This window comes from Hyperolius riggenbachi, chromosome 4, assembly GCF_040937935.1.
Source record: "Hyperolius riggenbachi isolate aHypRig1 chromosome 4, aHypRig1.pri, whole genome shotgun sequence".
Lineage (NCBI taxonomy): Eukaryota > Metazoa > Chordata > Amphibia > Anura > Hyperoliidae > Hyperolius > Hyperolius riggenbachi.
In genome coordinates this window covers 65,886,295-65,910,544 of record NC_090649.1, presented here as the reverse complement: position 1 = coordinate 65,910,544, position 24,250 = coordinate 65,886,295, and the positions used below count along the sequence as shown (strand labels likewise).

General features: G+C 46.2%; 1 protein-coding gene across 1 annotated transcript in view; it reads right to left on the bottom strand.

Moving 5' to 3' along the window:
• Positions 1-1,026: 1,026 nt before the first annotated feature.
• LOC137571262 (cytochrome P450 2K6-like) overlaps positions 1,027-24,250 on the bottom strand; it is a 113,842-nt gene continuing 90,618 nt past the window's right edge. Inside the window, exons 9-10 of the mRNA XM_068280141.1 lie at positions 12,369-12,510; positions 1,027-1,249 (exon numbers count right to left, since the gene is read on the bottom strand). Of these exons, the coding sequence (XP_068136242.1) occupies positions 1,071-1,249; positions 12,369-12,510 (321 nt within the window). The 3' untranslated portion in view covers positions 1,027-1,070. The remainder of the gene's footprint in view (positions 1,250-12,368; positions 12,511-24,250) is intronic.

The following is a 24,250-nucleotide window of genomic DNA, read 5'->3' as shown; positions in this document are numbered from 1 at the left end:
CAGGATATCAGAAGATGCAAAGGGTAGAAAAGAGGAGAGGATTGCAAATAGGAAGCAGGACTGCACCAAGGGGGAGAGCAGCATGGTGGCTGGATGCAGTAAGAGTGTCTTATATTCCAAAAAACATGGAGTTTGAAAAACATGCAGGTCCAGTGACCAGATCTGAGCTTGTAGCTCCAGTAGAGTAGGACTCACCAGGGATGCATTGTTGCCATTGGTTAACTTCTTGTTATGCAACCTACATGGCTGCTGAGGGTATGGCTTACAGGGGAAGAAACAAGAAGAAACAAAAACACCCACATTAAAAATTGTATTTTACCATGTTGGGAGTTTTTGCAAATGTTTCCATGATCCATACAGTGTATACACCAGGCGCACTAGGGGGGTAAATATGCATAATTGTTTGTTTACCTCGCCATTCCCAATTGCTGTGCCACTGCCATTTGTTTCCATTGCAGTCCTGCTGTTCTGTGATCAGTAAATGGGAACAGCTTGATCCCAATCCTGACCACAGTGCCTGTGATGAATGAGTGTCGGCGTCATCGAGATGCAGGCTTTCATGCAGAAAAGTGAAAGTAAAAAAGTAAAAATGCACACGCAGACACTATTACAAAGAAAAATTACATACTTTATTTTTTTACATTAATTTTAACTCCTGTTACCCCTACCCTATAGTTGCCAAAATAAAACACTTGTAAATAAAAATAAAAAATACAAATAATAAAAAAAATATATACAATAAAACAAACATAAACAGTTACTGTAGCTTAGGGATTTTTTAATATGTATGTCATGAGGGTATATTACTGTTTTTTTTGTTTCGTTTTTTTTTGGGGGGGGGGAGGGGGGAGGAGCAGAGCAAAAAGGGAGGTCTCCTGACTGACAAGAGCACCTCTTATAAGTGTTCCAGTATTCCACCCTGCACTCAACTACAAAAAACTATAGCAGTGCTACAGAATAGTTATTTTTATTTGTTTTATTATTATTATTTTTTTTTAAATGCTTGAAAAGCAAAATTACATTCTTTCTGGCGTTTGGTTTCACTAAACGTTTTTGACGGATGACTTGAGTTAGCTACGAGAAATCGCTCGTATTTCATGCTTTACAGGGCAAGATGTGAAACCAACGGCAGCAGTGAGGTCCAGTGTAGCTCCAGGGGGTGGCTGGAAGGTGAAGTTCTGCAGCAATATTGTAAAGAAGAGGAACAGCTCCATTTTGGCCAAGTTCTCCCCAGCACAACTTCTTTTACCTTAGTAAAAAGGAAAGTATAGAAATCAGTTCTCAAAACAGAAAATCTGGCAAACATTACATAAGCCGGTTTAAAGAGAGTCTGAAGCCTTTCAAAATACCTGTTCTTATGCTGCAGTGCAGGCCTCTTCATCGTTATAACCCAAGCAGATCTGCCACGGGGACACGGCAGAATAAGGTCTTAATCCCCCCCCCCCCAAAAAAAAATTCCCGGGCAAGATTTGGGACTCCTTCCAGGTAGAAGGCAAGGCAGAGCTTTGGGCAGTTGCTCTGCTTCTACTCTATCTCCACTAATCACTACCTCTCCCCGCCCCTCTCAGTCTTCTTTCACTGAGAGGGGCGGGGAGAGGCGGAAATCAGCTCAGATTGACTGTACTGGAGGCAGAGCTACAGCTCAAAGCTCTGCCTCCCCAGGTAGCAAAATCCATGATCAAGAAAGTTGTTGAATTTTGCCCTGGGATTTCATGGGGATAAAGACCTCATTCTGCTGCGTCCCTGCTGCAAATCAGCTTGGATTATAATGATGAAGCGGCCTGCAGTATAAAAACAGGGATTTTGAAAGGCTTCAGTCTCTCTTTAAGCCACACGGGGACCCTCGGAGTACCAAGGCAGTCCCCTCCCCAGTAAAGTCAGCACCTGGTGTCCCCATACTAAAGGACACCCCAGGTGGTTTCCTGGCAAAGAGGGTAATAGCCACATGGCCCTGACCACTCCCGGAATCCACATGCTGCAGGATCTCCTGATGGTCTCCGCTTGACAGCTCCTCATGGCCCCCACATGTCCTGTAGATCAGCTGCATTGTGATTCATCTTTCATCTTTTTCAGCGGCTGTTCGAACTTGATCTCCTCTACAGCCATGCTGCCTGTGTCTTCTCCATCCGTCACATGTTATGAGTAAATAACATGTGGCAGGCATAGAGAAGAGGCAGGTAGCATGGCTGAAGGCAGAATTCAGGATGGAACAGCAGCCGGTGCAGGTGAATTATTAAAATGCAGCTGAGCTACAGGACATGCAGGGGACACAGGAGAATGGTCAGGAAGAGTGCGTGGGCTCATGGGGATCCGGCAGTGCATGGACTCCTGGAGCAGTTGGGACCCTGGGGCAATTGTCCCCATTTTCCTTAATAACAGTGCTGGCCCGGCACTGTTGGACTGACATCATTTCAGGATCAAATCTCTATAGCTCAAGTTGGGAAAGTACCACCTAAGTTAGTTGGCAAAATTAGTTATAGATCGTTTGAGGCTAAAAGAAGAAAGTGAAATGCAGTACCTGTTTTTGCTACTAATATCCTTTCACAGGCTGTGAACTTCATTGCTGCCATTCCACTGATGTGCTGTCTATTTTCAGGCCTTGAAAAATATCTGTTATGACCTTTGACCCGGGAACTAATTGCCATGGCATGTGCGGTAGCCTTTTTTTCAGGCACTCAGATAGTGCTGTCCTCGCTCCTGGCAGTTCTCCTCCTGCCTGGGGCTTGCTCACAGCACTACAAGCAGTGCAGGTAAAGCCACACCCCCGGACCATCACAGATGACTATGTAAGGAGGAGACATGATGGGAGCGATGTCGGTGCTGTCTGAATCTCTGAAAGAATGCTACTGCGGATGATTGGGGACAATTAGTTTTGGGTTAAAGGTCATGACTAATACTAGTCAAGTTCTGAAAAAGAACAGTATAGCAGTGGAACGGCAGCAAACTGGAGAAAACAGAGGACACAGAGTAAGAAAGGAAGGCATTACCAACAATAGCAGGTACTGCATCTCACTTTATTTTTGTAGCCTCACAAGTAAATCCTCTTTCCATTATTAATCTTTTTTTTTAACTCCTCAACCCTCTCCCCCAACCCCCCCCCCCCCCTTCCATTCCCTTCCCTTCAATAAACTGCCGGACTCTCAAACTCCAAAACCTTTCATATTAGCTTGATTACAACTTTGAAGGCCACATAGCTATCTCAGTGTAAACTGCCTGGATTTCTACCCTATCCTTGCTGTCCAGGAGTTGACCTGTCCTCCAGGTCATGCCTTCATCCACAGACTTAAAATGATCATCTGTACTCAGTACAGGAGGGAGGAGCAAGGAACATCTGCCACACGCCTTATAGATACCAATAGGAGGGAGGGTCATTGACATCCATAGTCATATCCTCACTCCAATAGTGGTAAGAAAGCATAAACCACGGCGTACAGTGAAAAATGGTGTGGCTTAAAAAATGGCGCACTGTAAAGCCGCTAATCAGTCACACTAAACATTATTTATAGATTTTATGTTGTGGACTAAACACTAAATATCGTTTTGACTGTTTTTTATGTTAACATTTAAGCTATGCAATTGCCAATATTCCAAATCACTAAAGACCGTTTAGATGTTCGCAGCAGTGGTGCTCGGATACTTTTTTTGATATCCGAGTTGGTCCGGATCTGGATAGTTAGAAATCTGGATAAATCCGCATATTCAAATTCGAAAACGTTCCGAAATCCGTTTTGATATCATCCGGATATCGAACCCATTATCCAGAAAATCCGGTATTCAAACTGAAATCCGGAACTGGCCTTTAAATTGCTTCCAAAACATCTTTTATAGTAAATTATGCATGAAGCATCATGTTTTTTTAAAGAAAAACAGCCATTGTTTATGTGGGGAGGTTTAATAAACAAAAAAAAGAAATGGCTGTAAATTAACATCAGGAGGTTCCAGACAGCGGACGTGCAGCCCACATTGGGCTTGATTCAGAAAAGTGTACTAAGTGTTAGCACGCCAGTGAAAAGCCACTTTGCATGTGCTAACATGCTTTGCACGTGCTAAGTAGTTAGCACATGCAAACTACTTAGCACCGTAGTTAGCACATGTAAACTACTTAGCACCGTAGTTAGCACATGTAAACTACTTAGCACCCTAGTTTTTAAAAAAAAAATCATTGTTTATTCAACAAAGAAAAGGAACATATGACAGAATATGCAGTGTAGCAGTGCGCCTCCTAACTTTTCCAACAGTAGCTTCAGCATCTATTATCACTGTGGAAGATGAGAGGTATTGTTAACAATAATATAATGCTCGTCACATAATATATAGAACTCAGATTTAATTTAAATTTCCAAATATTCTTTTACAAGATCATAATTAGCAAGACCAGGGGTATCTAACCATGGAGCTTAGCACCCTAGTTAGCACGGTGCTAAGTAGTAGTTTGCATGTCCTAACTACGGTGCTAACTAGTTAGCATGTGCAAACTACGGTGCTAAGTTTGCATGTGCTAACTACGGTGCTAAGTAGTTTGTATGTGCTAACTACTTAGCACCCTAGTTAGCACGCCCAAAGCCTTTAGGCGTGCTAACTGGGTTAGCACCGTTTACTGAATCAAGCCCACTGTGTCCAATACACATCTGGGACATCACAGTTTTCAGCCCACACATCTTAAAAATTAAACAGTTTTTTTTCCCCAACAAAATACAGCTATTGTAGTGGCGTAATAGCTGGTGGCAGACTGGCATCAGAAGATTTGTTCTGTGTGGACCGTGGTGGTGGGTAACACAGACTGATACAGCAGGAGGAGGAGGTAGATGCAGCTATTGTAGTGGTGCAATAGCTGGTGGCAGACTGGCAGCAGAACATATAGTTCTGGTGTGGACCCTGGCGGTGGGTAACACAGACGGAGTAGTAGTAGTAGATAGTAGTAGAACTTTAATGGAGTGACAGCAGAGTAGCACACACTGACACACTAACTGTCTGTCTATCTATCACACACTGTAACAGCACTGCAATTGAATAAAGCTAACTGTACAAATTTACTGTATATAACTGGTAGTAGTAGACTAGTTGTAGTAGTACTAGTAGAACTTCAACTGACGGAGTGACAGGAGCACACACTCACTGTCCATCTGTCACACACTGACTGACTCTAACAGCAGCACTGCAGTAACTATCTGTAGTAAATGAAGCTAACACAGTAGTAGTACGCTCTCTAGTACCAACTAACTAAAACACAATATAAGACTAATAGCAGTACTACAGTAATTTATTCCCTAATAACCTACAAGCTATACTGTAGCTAAGGCTAGACTGTGCACACAGGCCCTAACCTAGCCTAGCGGCTGCAACACTGAGTCTGACTGTCACACTGACTAAAATCAAAATACAAGCTAGCTAACTAAAAAACAATAAAATACTGGTGTAGTACAGGCGTTTAGGAGCAAAAACGCTAGGTTTAGCACAGTAAAACAGCACTTGCTTAGCCAACAGCACTGGAGATGTCTCTCAGTGGGCAGTCACACGCAAGCAGGGGCGTAACAATAGACCCTGCAAGGGATGCAGCTGCTGGGGGGCCCAGAATCCACAGGGGGCCCCATCCTGAGAGACTAAAAACTAAGGGCAAGAAGAGAAAAAAAATTACTCTCTGCACAATTGTTCTAATGACTGCATCTGCTCAACCCCTGATAAGGAAGCACTCAAAGTTTTACAGACAACGATTTGTAGACAGTCCCTATTCAGTGGTCAGCAGGGTCCTGTGTACAGCGTTGCTAAAAATGTGTGCAGTGCTTCCAGGGCTGGATTTGTACTTTCCAGCGCCCTAGGCAGGCTGTCACCAACCCCCCCCCCCCTATTCTGTCCAACTCTGACTAGTTTGAACGGGCCCCCCTCTGTTTTGCTGCTTTGCCCCGTTCAACAAAGAAGCAGTGCATGCTCTGTCCACTCCATGTAATTTTACACTCCTGTCTGCATGCACAACAGGCGATAGTGTTCTGGGCTTGCATACTTCAGAAATGATGCTCATGTATGAGCACTCAGCAGCACTTGTCAAGTACACATACCCATAACACTCCCTTGGCTCCTGTGCACATGCATACAGGAGTGCAAAATCACAAGTAGCCCCAGTGGACAGCGCTGCTTCTTTGTCCTCTGTGCTACTTGCTGCCGTCAGAGCCACAAATAGGGGACAGTGTAGCACAATGCAGAGAAGCCCATCCAAAACAGAGAACAGGTAAGTAGAAGGATCCGACACTACACACACTGGCATAGATGTAGTGTAATGCTAGGTACACATGATGCAATTTTCTGACAGATTTACTGTCAGGTCGAGTATTTCCATCATGTCTGATCTAATTTACATTTTTCGATCAATTTGCTGTTCACTTCTATGAAAAATCATTTAGAAAATTGATTGGAAAGCAGATCGGACATGTTGGAAATAGTCACTCTGACAGTAAATCTGTCAGAAAATTTCATTGTGTGTACCCAGCATAAGCTCAGGTGTACTTTATACAGTGACAATTTAGCACTTAAGACAGATCTTAAAATCAGTCAGCAGGAAGGTTTGTAACAGAATAACACTTTTTATTGGCTAACCAAAAGAAAAACAGTGAGCCTTTGGTTAATGAGCCGTCTTCAGACTTTATTACTGTATACAAGATGTTAGGCACACAGCTATATATACAGTCAGCAGGAGATGCATTGATTGTTTTGTAAATATAAATAAATGTAACACAGTTGTCATTCTGTTCCAAAACATCCTGCTTTCACTGATGACTAACACAGTACAATGCTTTGCTGGCAAAAAAAAAGCCAGGAAAGAGTTAAACTGTAGCACAAAGAATGTTGTTGTCATTCTCTAGGAGAAAAAAAAAGCCATAAATTAAACAGATCTGAGGTCTTTAACAGCACTGACCTACTAGTAATAAACTAACAACAGTCAGGGAGGGGGAGAGCTGCTAATTCCTGCCAGTGAATGCGTGCTGCATGAAAAAAAATAATCGGAACTCAAGAGTTCTGCTACTTGAGCCCATATATTTTTCTTCTCACAGCAGATTGTTTGTCCCCTCTCATCATACAGGTAACAGCAGATGCTGACTGCCATAACACAAACTTTGCACAAGTAAGAGAGATGCAGGGATCTCTGGAATTCAGGCAGACCAGAGCAAAGCAGGAGAGGTGATTTACTTTGACATGTGACCTCTTATCTCTTCAAGTCCTGCGCCCTGCTGATTTTTATCGCCCTAGGCCATGGCCTCTGTGACCTTCCCAGAAATCCGGCCCTGAGTGCTTCACTGCTATCTGTTCCTATCTGCATGGGGAAAACACATTCAAGTGTGCCCTAGCCAACTGAATAACATTGGTTCTCAGTTTACCTGTGCAGAAAGTGTGTGTGTGTGTGTGTGGGGAGGGGAGGGAGGGGGGAGTTGGCGGGAGGGGGCCCCACCCAAATTTTGCAGGGGGGGTCCAGAGATTTCTAGTTACGCCCCTGCAAGCAAGGACGAGATTCTCATCATGGCGCCAGCATTATGTACAGGAGGGGCTGGTTAGGGTGCCGCTCTGTGATTGGTTGCTAGGGCTTCGGCTGGGAGCACTATGAAATGACGTCAATGGACGCCATCTCTGTGGTTACGCTATCTGAATCGGGTACTCGAACTAGGTATCCGGTCGGATTTCCGGATACCTAATACGTATCTGAGTGCACTCGAATAGTGCATTCTGGATTTATCCAGCTATCCGGATTCCATATCCGAGTTTGGATACCAGAAAAACAGTCTGATATCCAAGTAGTTTGAGTATCCACAAATCCGGATGAGCAACCCTGGTTCACAGCTGCTGTTTTTGGTGTAATTGTTATATCAGCGCACAGCACAGCATTTTTGTTATGAAATTATAATAAAATCCTTTTATACGTGGAGATAACGGCAATATCATCTTATTCTAAAGACGATAACCCACAGTGTGTTAATTGTCCATATACTATAAAAGTTTTCGAAGTTATATTAAACTCAGTGTCCTTTATATATTGCAAACGATCGTAATGGAATATGAAATGCTTCTGTGACATTTTCAGTATGTGTGACATTTTATAAGAAGCTTTTTCTAATATTAAATAATCATTTACAGTGGGTTGCAAAAGTATTCGGCCCCCTTGAAGTTTTCTACATTTTGTCACATTACTGCCAAGAGAATATTGGGAGCAACAACACCATGAAGTCCAAAGAACACACAAGACAGGTCAGGGATCATGTTATTGTGAAATTTAAAGCAGGCTTAGGCTACAAAAAGATTTCCAAAGCCTTGAACATCCCACGGAGCACTGTTCAAGCGATCATTCAGAAATGGAAGGAGTATGGCACAACTGTAAACCTACCAAGACAAGGCCATCCACCTAAACTCACAGGCCGGACAAAGAGAGCGCTGATCAGAAATGCAGTCAAGAGGCCCATGGTGACTCTGGATGAGCTGCAGAGAGCTACAGCTCAGGTGGGAGAATCTGTCCATAGGACAACTATTAGTCGTGCACTGCACAAAGTTGGCCTTTATGGAAGAGTGGCAAGAAGAAAGGCATTGTTAACAGAAAGCATAAGAAGTCCAATTTGCAGTTTGCCACAAGCCATGTGGGGGACACAGCAACCATGTGAAAGAATGTGCTCTGGTCAGATGAGACCAAAATGGAACTTTTTGGCCAAAATTCAAAACGCTATGTGTGGCGGAAAACTAACACTGCACATCACTCTGAACACACCATCCCCACTGTCAAATATGGTGGGGAAAGCATCATGCTCGGGGGGTGCATCTCTTCAGCAGGGACAGGGAGGCTGGTCAGAGTTGATGGGAAGATGGATGGAGCCAAATACAGGGCAAACTTGGAAGAAAACCTCTTGGAGACTGCAAAAGACTTGAGACTGGGGCGGAGGTTCACCTTCCAGCAGGACAATAACCCTAAACATAAAGCCATGGCAACAATGGAATGGTTTAAAACAAAACATAGCCATGTGTTAGAATGGCCCAGTCAAAGTCCAGATCTAAATCCAATCGAGAATCTGTGGCAAGATCTGAAAACTGCTGTTCACAAACGCTGTCCATCTAATCTGACTGAGCTGGAGCTGTTTTACAAGGAAGAATGGACAAGGATTTCAGTCTCTAGATGTGCAAAGCTGGTAGAGACATACCCTAAAAGACTGGCAGCTGTAATTGCAGCAAAAGATGGTTCTACAAAGTATTGACTCGGGGCCGAATAATTACGCACACTCCACTTTGCAGTTATTTATTTGTAAAAAATGTTTGGAATCATGTATGTTTTTCGATCCACTTCTCACGTGTACACCACTTTGTATTGGTCTTTCACGTGGAATTCCAATAAAATTGATGCATGTTTGGGGCAGTAATATGACAAAATGTGGAAAACTTCAAGGGGGCCGAATACTTTTACAACCCACTGTATATACCTTTATTTATTTTATGTAAATTTAGATAATATAAACCTTAACATTTTTTCTTTTGTACAAAATGAGATCTGTAAAAATGAATAAAAGACAAATTAATTAATAAAAAAAATAGCGTAGCGTCCAAGACTTGAACCTGTGGTCACTGACATACTAAACAGAACAATTATCATTGCGCCCCACTATAACATATTATGTGACAAGCCCATAGTTTTGTCGTGTGTGCTGTGTCTTTTCTATGACATACTTAGACACGCATGAAAAAAGGGCGCCAGGAAAAAAGGGCCTGGCTGGATAACGAAATGGCGCCGGTGGATAACAAAATTTGAATAACGATAAATACCGTTTTAAAAACAGATGGGAGATAATAACGAAAAGATATTATCGTTAAAAATTGTTACGTAATTCAACTATATAGCTTGACCCAACCCTACCCTCACAAAAGAACCCTTCCCTGGTGGAGTCTAAAACTAACCACTTCCCTGGTGGTGCCTAAACCTAACCACCCCCCTGATGATGCCTAACCCTAACCACCCCCCTGGTGGTGCCTAGCCCTAACCCCCAGGTGATGGCTAACCCCCCCCCCCCCCCGGTGGTGCCTAATCCTAACCACCCCTGTGGTGGTGCCTAAACCAACTACCGTCCGGGTGGTGCCTAACCCTAACCACTCCCCCAGGTGGTGCTTAACCCTAATGACTCCCTCTGCAGAAACACCCTTTTACACATAGAAATGATAATATGTTTTCTAACGTAAAATCTGTACATACAAACAAAATAATATGACAAAAACTATAACGATGCAAGCTTCTAAAACGATAACATTCTTCAAAAACTGCAATATTCTAATGCTGTTACATAGTTACATAGTTATTTTGGTTGAAAATAGACATACGTCCATCGAGTTCAACCAGTATAAAGTACAACACCAGCCTGCTCCCTCACATATCCTTGTTGATCCAGAGGAAGGCGAAAAAACCCTTACAAGGCATGGTCCAATTAGCCCCTAAAGGGAAAAATTCCTTCCCGACTCCAGATGGCAATCAGATAAAATCCCTGGATCAACATCATTAGGCATTACCTAGTAATTGTAGCCATGGATGTCTTTCAACGCAAGAAAAGCATCTAAGCCCCCTTTAAATGCAGGTATAGAGTTTGCCATAACGATTTCCCGTGGCAATGCATTCCACATCTTAATCACTCTTACTGTAAAGAACCCTTTCCTAAATAAATGGCTAAAACGTTTTTCCTCCATGCGCAGATCATGTCCTCTAGTCCTTTGAGAAGGCTTAGGGACAAAAAGCTCATCCGCCAAGCTATTATATTGCCCTCTGATGTATTTATACATGTTAATTAGATCTCCTCTAAGGCGTCTTTTCTCTAGACTAAATAAACCCAGTTTATCTAACCTTTCTTGGTAAGCGAGACCTTCCATCCCACGTATCAATTTTGTTGCTCATCTCTGCACCTGCTCTAAAACTGCAATATCTTTTTTGTAATGTGGTGCCCACTGCCCAGAACTGAATTCCATATTCCAGATGTGGCCTTACTAGAGAGTTAAACAGGGGCAATATTATGCTAGCATCTCGAGTTTTTATTTCCCTTTTAATGCATCCCAAAATTTTGTTAGCTTTAGCTACAGCAGCTTGGCATTGAGTACGATTATTTAACTTGTTGTCAATGAGTACTCCTAAGTCCTTCTCCAAGTTTGATGTCCCCAACTGTATCCCATTTATTTTGTATGGTGCTAGACCATTAGTATGTCCAAAATGCATGAGTTTACATTTGTCAACATTGAATTTCATCTGCCATGTATGTGGCCATATAGCCATCCTATCCAGATCGTGTTGCAATATGACACTATCTTCCTGAGAGTTGATGATTCTGCACAATTTTGTATCATCTGCAAAAATAGCAACATTGCTCACTACTGCATCTACTAGGTCATTAATAAATAAATTGAAGAGCACTGGACCCTGAACAGACCCCTGTGGGACCCCACTGCTAACAGTCTCCCATTTTGAGTACGATCCATTGACCACAACTCTTTGTTTTCTGTCCATTAGCCAGTTCCCTATCCATGAACACAGACTCTTCCCCAGTCCTTGCATCCTCAACTTTTGCACCAGACTTTTGTGGGAAACAGTGTCGAAGGCCTTTGCAAAGTCCAAGTATATCACATCTACAGCATTCCCAATATCCATATTAGCATTCACTACCTCATAAAAGCTGAGCATGTTAGTCAAACAGGACCTGTCTTTAGTAAACCCATGTTGATGCTGAGAAATAAGATTATTTTCTACTATGAAGTCATGTATAGTATCTCTTAGTAACCCCTCAAATAGTTTGCATACAACTGATGTTAAGCTTACAGGTCTATAATTTCCTGGATCTGATTTTTTGCCCTTCTTAAATAATGGGAAAGTGTGGGCTGTACGCCAATCCACTGGGACTCTGCCAGTTGCAAGAGAGTCACAAAAGATAAGATAAAGGGTTTTATCTATAACTGAACTTAATTCCCTTAGGACCCGAGGATGCATGCCATCCGGGCCAGGTGCCTTGTCTATTTTTAATTTATTTAGTCTTGCCTTCACTTCTTCCTGCGGTAAGTATTTAATATTACAGTTAGAAGATTGAGACTCTTCCGCCTCTGTTAACAATATTTATCTGTGATTTCTGCTTTTTTCGCAGTATTAATGATAATTGCATTAGAGTCTATTGTGGTGCCCTTTTTGTCCACTAGCCGCTGGCGCCCTTTTTTCCTGCTGCCAGTTACAGCTGCCACTGTGCTGGGAAAAAAAGGAAAATTTGATTATTGATTATTTTGAGCTACCGGTAACTTGGTCTTTCCTTTTTTCACTGACAGTCTGGGTATACTTTAGATAGGATTATGTTGGACACATTTGTGGTGCTGCTTTTGTAATTACTCACCAGCAGAGAATGGTAGAAATGCTTCATTTTTAACAAAGTTTCCATCTGAGTCTAGGAAGTGCTGAGGATAAAACTCATCTGGCTTCTCAAAGTATTCCTTGTCTCGGAGGACTGAATGCAGTAATGGAATAACATGAGTCCCCTGGAGAGAAAACAACAAAAAAAACGATAATTGCTAACCATTTTTATCTTTAAAGAGACTCCCCCCATCTTTGTACATCAGCTCATTCTAACACTGGAACTCCCAAAGAGTGGTCTCCCTGTGCACTAGCACAGTACTCCTGCTTGGGCTCTGGCTGAAATAACCGAACACTAGATGGTGCTAGTGCACCTGCGCAAGATGTTGACAATTTATTTTTCTGGGATCCCAATCCCACCTCTGGAACAGGTGTGTGGAGGACAATGAGAGAAGCCCCGGGCTGGTTCTCTCATGAAGCAAGGTGAAACATTTGCATCAGGCACAGAGATTGCAAGAGCAGCATTTTTGTACTGTGTTTACACAGTCAGAGTAGGATGAGAAGCGAGAGGAGAGCGAGGTAAAGAGGTCATCATTGGGGAAAAGCAGCTTGTTGTGCTGTGTGAGGAGTCTGACAGTGAGTGAGGAGGGGGAGGCAGGAGAGCAGCAGTGTTTCATTTGACTTGCACAGCAGAAGGGAGGAGGTGGCACTGCTGTCCTCACTGAGTAGGAATGGCTTAGGGTGAGCAGTTTATTTGTCACAGACTCTTGTCTTGTCACGTGAGAACATTAAATGAAGCAGAGTAAATTTTAAATTGTCGGGTGCTGTGCGGTCATTTTAAATCGAGGGGGGGGGGGGGGGGTCGGTGACGCATTATTACAAGTTTGCCTCAGGCAGCAAAATGTCTAGAACCGGCCATGGGGAAGCCTCTTTAGGATCCAGAGACTTTACCCTCCCGAGGCAAGTACCCTTAAGGAGCAATTTTTTTTTTCACTACGGTTGCACTTTAAAGCAAAATTTTACAGTTGGTAGTTGTCATAAATGTTATAGAAAAAACTGTCACCAATTCATGCAGTAGAAACTGAGCACACAATGGGCTCGATTCACAAAGCGGTGATAACCCAGTTGGTGCTATAGTTATCACGCCTAAACTTATCACGCCTAAACTTAGTTTAGGCTAGTGTTGGGCGAACATCTAGATGTTCGGGTTCGGGCCGAACAGGCCGAACATGGCCGCGATGTTCGGGTGTTCGACCCGAACTCCGAACATAATGGAAGTCAATGGGGACCCGAACTTTTGTGGTTTGTAAAGCCTCCTTGCATGCTACATACCCCAAATTTACAGGGTATGTGCACCTTGGGAGTGGGTACAAGAGGAAAAAAAAATTAGCAAAAAGAGCTTATAGTTTTTGAGAAAATCGATTTTAAAGTTTCAAAGGGAAAACTGTCTTTTAAATGCGGGAAATGTCTGTTTTCTTTGCACAGGTAACATGTTTTTTGTCGGCATGCAGTCATAAATGTAATACATATAAGAGGTTCCAGGAAAAGGGACCGGTAACGCTAACCCAGCAGCAGCACACGTGATGGAACAGGAGGAGGGTGGCGCAGGAGGAGAAGAAGGCCACGCTTTGTGAGACACAACAACCCCGGCCTTGCATGAGGGCAAGAAGCGTGCGGATAGCAGGCTTTGTACCGCCATGCAGTCATAAATGTAATAAAGATAAGTGGTTCAATAAACAGGGACCACGCGGCAACGCTAACCCAGCAGCAGCAGACGTGATGGAACAGGAGCAGGCGCAGGAGGAGAAGGCCACGCTTTGTGAGACACAACAACCCAGGCCTTGCATGAGGGCAAGAAGCGTGCGGATAGCATGCTTTGTACCGCCATGCAGTCATAAATGTAATAAAGATAAGTGGTTCAATAAACAGGGACCACGCGGCAACGCTAACCCAGCAGCAGCAGACGTGATGGAACAGGAGGAGGCGCAGGAGGAGAAGGCCACGCTTTGTGAGACACAACAACCCCGGCCTTGCATGAGGGCAAGAAGCGTGCGGATAGCATGCTTTGTACCGCCATGCAGTCATAAATGTAATAAAGATAAGTGGTTCAATAAACAGGGACCACGCGGCAACGCTAACCCAGCAGCAGCAGACGTGATGGAACAGGAGCAGGCGCAGGAGGAGAAGGCCACGCTTTGTGAGACACAACAACCCAGGCCTTGCATGAGGGCAAGAAGCGTGCGGATAGCATGCTTTGTACCGCCATGCAGTCATAAATGTAATAAAGATAAGTGGTTCAATAAACAGGGACCACGCGGCAACGCTAACCCAGCAGCAGCAGACGTGATGGAACAGGAGGAGGCGCAGGAGGAGAAGGCCACGCTTTGTGAGACACAACAACCCAGGCCTTGCATGAGGGCAAGAAGCGTGCGGATAGCATGCTTTGTACCGCCATGCAGTCATAAATGTAATAAAGATAAGTGGTTCAATAAACAGGGACCACGCGGCAACGCTAACCCAGCAGCAGCAGACGTGATGGAACAGGAGCAGGCGCAGGAGGAGAAGGCCACGCTTTGTGAGACACAACAACCCAGGCCTTGCATGAGGGCAAGAAGCGTGCGGATAGCATGCTTTGTACCGCCATGCAGTCATAAATGTAATAAAGATAAGTGGTTCAATAAACAGGGACCACGCGGCAACGCTAACCCAGCAGCAGCAGACGTGATGGAACAGGAGCAGGCGCAGGAGGAGAAGGCCACGCTTTGTGAGACACAACAACCCAGGCCTTGCATGTGGACAAAAAGCGTGCGGATATAGCAGCAATGCTTTTTGCCGCCATGCAGTCATAAATGTAATACAGATGAGAGGTTCAATAAACAGGGCCCGGAAACGCAACACCATCCCAGATGTTCATTGGTCATGTTACTTGGTTGGGGTCCTGGAGTGTTGCGTAGTCATTTCCAATCCAGGATTGATTCATTTTAATTTGAGTCAGACGGTCTGCATTTTCTGTAGAGAGGCGGATACGCCGATCTGTGACGATGCCTCCGGCAGCACTGAAACAGCGTTCCGACATAACGCTGGCTGCCGGGCAAGCCAGCACCTCTATTGCGTACATTGCCAGTTCGTGCCAGGTGTCTAGCTTCGATACCCAATAGTTGAAGGGTGCAGATGGATGGTTCGACACAGCTACGCCATCTGACATGTAGTCCTTGACCATCTTCTCCAGGCGATCGGTGTTGGAGGTGGATCTGCACGCTTGCTGTTCAGTGGGCTGCGGCTGCATGGGTGTCAGAAAATTTTCCCACTCCAAGGACACTGCCGATACCATTCCCTTTTGGGTACTAGCTGCGGCTTGCGTTGTTTGCTGCCCTCCTGGTCGTCCTGGGTTTGCGGAAGTCAGTCTGTCTGCGTACAACTGGCTAGAGGAGGGGGAGGATGTCAATCTCCTCTCTAAAGTCTCCACAAGGGCCTGCTGGTATTCTTCCATTTTGACCTGTCTGACTCTTTCTTCAAGCAGTTTTGGAACATTGTGTTTGTACCGTGGATCCAGAAGGGTATAAACCCAGTAATTGGTGTTGTCCAGAATGCGCACAATGCGTGGGTCACGTTCAATGCAGTCTAGCATGAATTGAGCCATGTGTGCCAGAGTCCTACCAGAATCCTCATCATCCTCTTGTGAGCGTTGTGATAGTTGTTGTGATGCATCATAGTCGTCACCTTCCTCCTGGTCTGCTTCTGCTGACCATTCGCGTTGAATTGTGGAAGTCCAACGTGCACCGCTCTGGCCCTCGTCAGTGGTGGCATGAAATTCCTGCTCCAACTCCAGCTGTTCCTCCTCCTCTTCTTCGTCATAGCTGCTGGGGCCAGCGTTCCCTGAGGCGGATGGCCTGATGTTGGTACCATCACGCTGATCGTTTTCTCCTTCAGATTCCCCCAGTTGCATCATGACAGCTGTTTCCTTGATTTTTAACATCGACCTCTTCAGTAAACACAGCAGTGGTATGGTAATGCTGACTGAAGAGTTGTCACTGCTCACAAGCAACGTGGATTGCTCAAAATTTTGGAGGACTTGGCAGAGGTCCAACATGTTGGCCCAATCGGATCCACAGAAGCTTGGCAGCTGGCCGGATGCGCCTCGGTACTGCGCCGTCATGTACTGGACCACTGCACTCTTCTGCTCGCAAAAGCGGGCTAGCATGTGCAGCGTAGAATTCCAGCGCGTAGGGACATCACACAGCAAGCGATGGTGGGGGAGATTGAAGCGCTCCTGCATCTTGGCGAGTGCCCCCGAAGCAGTACTGGAATTTCTACAATGTTTGGACACTCGACGCACCTTCAACAGCAGATCGGGCACGCCTGGGTATGTCCTCAGGAACCGCTGAACTACTAGGTTCATCACGTGCGCCAGGCAAGGGATGTGTGTCAGCTTAGCCAACCTTAAAGCGCGAATGAGATTACTCCCATTATCACACACAACCATGCCCGGTTTCAGGTCCAGCGGTGCCAGCCACAAATCCGTCTGTTCCTTTATTCCCCTCCAAATTTCCTCCCCTGTGTGCTGCTTATCCCCAAGGCAGATTAGCTTCAGCAACGCTTGCTGACGCATGCCAACAGCTGTGCTGCACTGCTTCCACGATCCTACTGCTGCTGGGTTAGCGTTTCCGGATGAGGTACAGCTTTGAGATGCGTTGGAGGAGAAGGAGTCAGAGAGGTAGGTGCTGCTGTTATCCAGTGGGAGGGACGGCGGTGCAGCTGTTTGTGGCGTGGGCAACACCCGTGCCGTAGCAGGTGAGGAATCGCTGCCAGGCTCCACAAGGTTCACCCAGTGCGCGGTAAGGGAGATGTATCGACCCTGGCCGAACGCACTCGTCCAGGTGTCAGTGGTGAGGTGAACCTTGCAGGCAACGGCATTCTTCAAGCTTCGGGTTATTTTGCTGACCACGTGCTCATGCAACTCAGGCACTGCAGAGCGTGCAAAGTGGTAGCGGCTGGGAACCACGTAACGTGGGATGGCCACTGACATCATGCCCTTGAAGCTGTTTGTCTCCACCAATCGATATGGCAGCATTTCGCAGGCCAGAAGCTTGGCTATGCTGGCTGTTACTGCCACGGCCCGGGGGTCATTTGCTGGCAATTTCCTCTTGTGCTCAAACATCTCCGACACAGACAACTGAACCGTAGCGCTGCACACGGAAGGGCTGTTGGTTGTTGTGTTTGATGAACACTGGGAGACCTCAAGAGCACTACTCCGGAAAGTGACAGTGTCAGCGTCGTCTGATGTTTGTGAATGTTGTGAACCACGCAATGGCTGGGCTACTGCTGCTGCTGAGGCGGGTCTGGTGGTGAGTCTGGTGAACCCAAGGGAGGCAGTGTTGTTTCTGGTACCCTGTCCTGACGCGTTTGCCCAAAGAGTGGGATGTTTGGATAGCATGTGACGGCTCATGCTGGTGGTGGAGAGGTTGTTAATATTTTTCCCCCTGCTCAGGCGGGTCTTGCACACCTTGCAAATCGCCATGGTAACATCCTCAGTGCAGTCTTCAAAGAAAGCCCAGACTTTGGAGCACCTGCCTCCTTGCTGGCGATTTCTGTTTGCTCCTCTTTTGCCTCTCACTTGAACTTCCACGCTTGTGGTGCCTGAAATTGCGCGCCGCCTACCTTGTGGCACAAGGCGAACTCGTGCAGCAGTGTGTTCTTCAACAGACTCATCTGTGCTGCTGCTACGACGGCGATGTTCTCGTTCACAAACAAAATCTGGGTCTCTGTCCACATTGTCCATACCCTCCTCTTCCATCTCCTCAAACTCGTCATATGTCATTGTGGGCCACCGCCGTGGAGTAGAGCTCCCCACAACAACCTCTGCGCAGCACACTCCAACGTCGTCTTCCAGATCTTGTCGGCCGACCTCCTGCAATTGCAACCCCTCCTGCCCAAATTGCTCTGGGATTTGGGTTTCCGAGTCCTCTTCGGACTCGCCTTGTATTTCAGTGCGCGGTGCATTTCCCACAGTTAACGGTTGTGAATCCAGGCACAACATTTCTGGCTGTTCCTCCATTGACCTTTGAAAGGTGGAAGTTTGTTGGGCTGGGAATAGCTCCTGCGAATACCCCATTGTGTCCTGAGGTAATTCATCGGACTGGTTATCTGGCAGTTGTGTGCGTGGTGTCGCTGCCGGTTGTGTCAGCTTTGTGCCCACTGGCTCCTTGTAACTGGCTGAGGACTCGGACCTCGTGCGTGATGTGCTGGTGCTGCTTAACCCACTGCTGGACGCTTGAGAGGTCATCCAAGTAATTATCTGGTCCTGTTCTTTTGGATTTGTGAGGGTTGTTGTCCTGGACAACATGGGCGGTATTGAGTGGGTTTTCTTGGGTGCTCCCCTGTGGCCTGTACGTGAACCGTCAGGGGAAACACCTCTTCCCTTGCCCCTCCCTCTTTCACCGGATTTCTTCCTCATTTCACTTATCCTTACAGTACACGCTGACTGGCAGCAGTACAGTGGCAGTACAGAAATGCTATACAGTACCACTATTCCCAGCAGCGACACAGAGCACAATGCTATACAGTGACGGGTGAGCGGTGTACCACTATTCCCAGCAGCGACACAGAGCACAATGCTATACAGTGACGGGTGAGCGGTGTACCACTATTCCCAGCAGCGACACAGAGCACAATGCTATACAGTGGCGAACGAGCGGTGTACCACTATTCCCAGCAGACACAGAACAGTACACAGAATGCTATATAGTGTGGCTGAACGAGCGGTGTACCACTATTCCCAGCAGACACAGAACAGTACACAGAATGCTATATAGTGTGGCTGAACGAGCGGTGTACTACTGTTCCCAGCAGACACAGAACAGTACACAGAATGCTATATAGTGTGGCTGAACGAGCGGTGTACTACTGTTCCCAGCAGACACAGAACAGTACACAGAATGCTATATAGTGTGGCTGAACGAGCGGTGTACTACTGTTCCCAGCAGACACAGAACAGTACACAGAATGCTATATAGTGTGGCTGAACGAGCGGTGTACCACTGTTCCCAGCAGACACAGAACAGTACACAGAATGCTATATAGTGTGGCTGAACGAGCGGTGTACCACTGTTCCCAGCAGACACAGAACAGTACACAGAATGCTATATAGTGTGGCTGAACGAGCGGTGTACCACTATTCCCAGCAGACACAGAACAGTACACAGAATGCTATATAGTGTGGCTGAACGAGCGGTGTACTACTGTTCCCAGCAGACACAGAACAGTACACAGAATGCTATATAGTGTGGCTGAACGAGCGGTGTACTACTGTTCCCAGCAGACACAGAACAGTACACAGAATGCTATATAGTGTGGCTGAACGAGCGGTGTACCACTATTCCCAGCAGACACAGAACAGTACACAGAATGCTATATAGTGTGGCTGAACGAGCGGTGTACTACTGTTCCCAGCAGACACAGAACAGTACACAGAATGCTATATAGTGTGGCTGAACGAGCGGTGTACTACTGTTCCCAGCAGACACAGAACAGTACACAGAATGCTATATAGTGTGGCTGAACGAGCGGTGTACTACTGTTCCCAGCAGACACAGAACAGTACACAGAATGCTATATAGTGTGGCTGAACGAGCGGTGTACTACTGTTCCCAGCAGACACAGAACAGTACACAGAATGCTATATAGTGTGGCTGAACGAGCGGTGTACCACTATTCCCAGCAGACACAGAACAGTACACAGAATGCTATATAGTGTGGCTGAACGAGCGGTGTACTACTGTTCCCAGCAGACACAGAACAGTACACAGAATGCTATATAGTGTGGCTGAACGAGCGGTGTACTACTGTTCCCAGCAGACACAGAACAGTACACAGAATGCTATATAGTGTGGCTGAACGAGCGGTGTACTACTGTTCCCAGCAGACACAGAACAGTACACAGAATGCTATATAGTGTGGCTGAACGAGCGGTGTACCACTGTTCCCAGCAGACACAGAACAGTACACAGAATGCTATATAGTGTGGCTGAACGAGCGGTGTACCACTGTTCCCAGCAGACACAGAACAGTACACAGAATGCTATATAGTGTGGCTGAACGAGCGGTGTACTACTGTTCCCAGCAGTGACACACAATGACTGGGGGGGACCCTGGCTAGCGTGGCTGGAGCGCGAACTACCCTGCCTGCCTACCCAAAGCTAAACCCACAGACAAATGGCGGAGATATGACGTGGTTCGGGTATTTATTTACCCGAACCACGTGACAGTTCGGCCAATCAGAGCGCGTTCGGGTCCGAACCACGTGACCCGTTCGGCCAATCACAGCGCTAGCCGAACGTTCGGGGAACGTTCGGCCATGCGCTCTTAGTTCGGCCATATGGCCGAACGGTTTGGCCGAGCACCGTCAGGTGTTCGGCCGAACTCGAACATCACCCGAACAGGGTGATGTTCTGCAGAACCCGAACAGTGGCGAACACTGTTCGCCCAACACTAGTTTAGGCATGATAAAGGCTTTTCACCAGCGTGCTAACTGTTAGCACCGCTTTGTGAATCAAGCCCAATGTGTAAGTTTGGTGGAAATATTAGGTAGGCTTTGGCAAGAAATGTTGTGTAGTCTGTATTCAATATGGTGGAAAAGAAAAAGAACTTGCTCTCAATTTTTTGTCCGCGTACATTATCTCACAAAAGTGAGTACACCTCTAATATTTCTGTAAATATTTTATTATATCTCTTCATGGGACAACACTAAAGATATGACCTGCTGAAACAATGTGAAGTAGTCAGTGTACAGTTCTGTATAACATCGACTACGGTAAACACAAAGCCATTAATGTCTAAACCACTGGCAACAAAAGTGAGTAGACATTTTCCCTCCCCGGGGTCATGTTACTGAGGGCCAGTGCACACCAAAAACACTAGTGTAATCGCAAACGTTCAGCACTTTTAGAAGTTATTTTTCAGACCGATTCTAGGCATGTTCCTAGAGATTTTCTAATCATGCCTAGCAATTTTTGGAGCATTTTGGTCTAGCGTTCTGTTCTAGCGCTTTTCAGTGCGATTTTCTACTTTCCTATACTTAACATTGTGACTGAATCACTTCATAAATCAGCAGAAATGCTGCAGGACCCACGTTTGCGTTTGGGAGAAAATCACATCACTCTGGTGTGATCCATCCCATTCAAATACATTAGCCAAGCGCTTTTCCAAGTGCTAGCAATTTTAAAAGTGCTCAGAAGCACTCTTGGTGTGCACCAACCCATAGTGTTACAAGATCTCAGGTGTAAAGATAGCAGGTGTGTTAAATTTGAGCTTCTTGCTTTCACACGCTCTCATACTGGTCACTGGAAGCTTAACATGGTACCATACCTCATGGCAGAGAACTCTCTGAGGATCTTAAAAAATAAATGTTGCCTTATATAAAGATTACCAACACCCTAAAAAGTGAGCTGGAGCACTGGAGCCAGGACCACACGGCGATTTATTAGTGCAGGTTGCTCTGAGAACAGGCCTCACCAAGGTCGACCAAAGAGGTTGAGTGCATGTGCTTGGCGTCATATCCATAGTGTCTTTTGCAAATAGATGCATAAGTGCTGGCAGAATTGCTGCAGATCTTGAAGGGTTGGGTGGTCAAACCAGGGGCGGATTACCAACTAGACAAAAGAAGCAGTAGCTTGAGTCAGGGTCTAAGGGGCCCCATCAGCACGCAATCCAGCCCTGACAAGCCCTGAATTCGCGAGCAAGCGGCGTCCATTGCCATGGTGATGGCGCTGCATGCCAGCACCGCTCTCTCCAGTGCAGCCTGTGCAGTCGCTTGTCAGGGCTGGATTACGTGCTCCTGCAGAGACAGCAGAGAGGAGTTGCGGTCCAAAGGGGCTCTGGGTACCAGCTGAGAGAAGGTGACATGAAGCCTGTCTTTCAGCTGGTCCATAGCTACGGGAAGCAGCTACCTGGTTTGCTGCATGTGGCGGTGGTGGTGGTGGTGGTGGGTGGGGAGTTGCAATCTGTAAGTCTGAGTAGGGCCAAATTTTGCCTTTATCCGGCTCTGGCTGGTCTGGGTCAAGCCTATCAGTGCTCAGATTATATGCCACACTGCATCAAATTGGTCTGCATAGCAGACATGCCAAAGAAGGCTCTTCTAAAGATGATGCACAAGAAAGCCTGCAAACAGTTTGCTGAAGACAAGCAGACTAAAGGTGCCGATACACTAAAGCGATTTCCCTCCGATAGACAGCAGTTTTGATCACTGTGATCAAATCTGCTGTGAAATCGATACGCAAATGCGGACTGATCGACTGATTTCCAATCGAAATCAATCGATTCTGTCAATCTGCCAAGGCGGAAAATTATGCTCGATCCCCGTTGGGAGTGCGCCGTTAGCCCCATTTGATACGGTAACGAACGAAGCATAGTGGCATCAATACATCAGCTGTCCGGCCGGCACGAGTCCCCGGGTCCCTGCTGTCTCTCACTTCTTCCGGCATCTTCTCTTCACTTCCTGTCCCGTCCTGTGAGGAAGCAAAGTTAAAACCGTAGAGGGCGCTCAGGATCCGTTAAAAAGGGCGCCTGAGCTGCCTGTATGAAAAGGGCGCCTCCATAGAAATCAATGTTATTTCTGCAAATATCGGCTACAAGGTGGTGAAAAAGGGCACCCACATTTTGATATAGGCTACAAGCGGGTTCCCCTTGGTAGCCCATATTTTATTTGGCTACTTTCGGCTACAGTAGGGCACCCCTTTGTAGCCCATATTTTTTCAGCTAAAAGTGTGAGAAAACGCGGAAAAGCCGCCGCGTGCGCTCAGAGTAAGGCGGCTGTTTCCGCGTCCAACGCGGCGGTCTGCATGCGTGGGCCTACATCTGCTAGTATGGCCGAACGCGGAGAAACCGCCGCATGCCTTGATAGCGGTGCGACGGATTCTGCGTCCAGCAGGGCGGGTGGTACGCAAGACATGTCTGGTGTGGCTGGGACTGATAGTCCACACAGGTTCAGAAGAACGCGCGCGCGCGTTGAGAGGCAGAACTTTTATGACAGTCAGAAGGGAGTCAGCTGACCAAGCCGGTCAGCTGACGATTGTACCAGTTCCCATTGGTCCAGCACTTACGGGAGGCGCTGGAGAGCGCTGGGCTATATATACTGGTTGCTGGTCATTCACTGGTTGTCTGCCGTTGCGATCACTACGTGGAAGCATTTAGACCTTATTGTCAGAATCTGTGTTATCATTCTGTTATACTTCAGACTAGTCGCAGGGTGTTGATGATCAAGGACCTCACACCCAAAGATTAGGAATCTGTGTTATCATTCTGTTATACTTCAGACTAGTCCCAGGGTGTTGATGATCAAGGACCTCACACCCAAAGATTAGGAATCTGTGTTATCATTCTGTTATACTTCCGACTAGTCCCAGGGTGTTGATGATCAAGGACCTCACACCCAAAGATTAGGAATCTGTGTTATCATTCTGTTATACTTCAGACTAGTCCCAGGGTGTTGATGATCAAGGACCTCACACCTAAAGATTAGGAATCTGTGTTATCATTTTGTTATACTTCAGACTAGTCCCAGGGTGTTGATGATCAAGGACATCACACCCAAAGATTAGGAATCTGTGTTATCATTCTGTTATACCTCAGACTAGTTCCAGGGTGTTGATGATCATGGAGCTCACACCCAAGACTAGGCATTGTTTATTATCTGTTATGACTTTCTGCTTTCCTGTCCACTGATTTGGTACTTCGCTATATCTGATACTCTGTTGCCAAACCCTGCTTGCCTTAGGATTACCAAATCAGCCTCCTGTCTTTGTACTTTGTATGTCCGTGTGTTGCCGACCAGGCTTGTCCGACCTTGAGAGCTATCTCCTCAGTTAAGAGATAGTTCACAGATCAGTCAGTGACATCCTCCTATTAGTGTCAAGCACGCTCTGGTCCTTC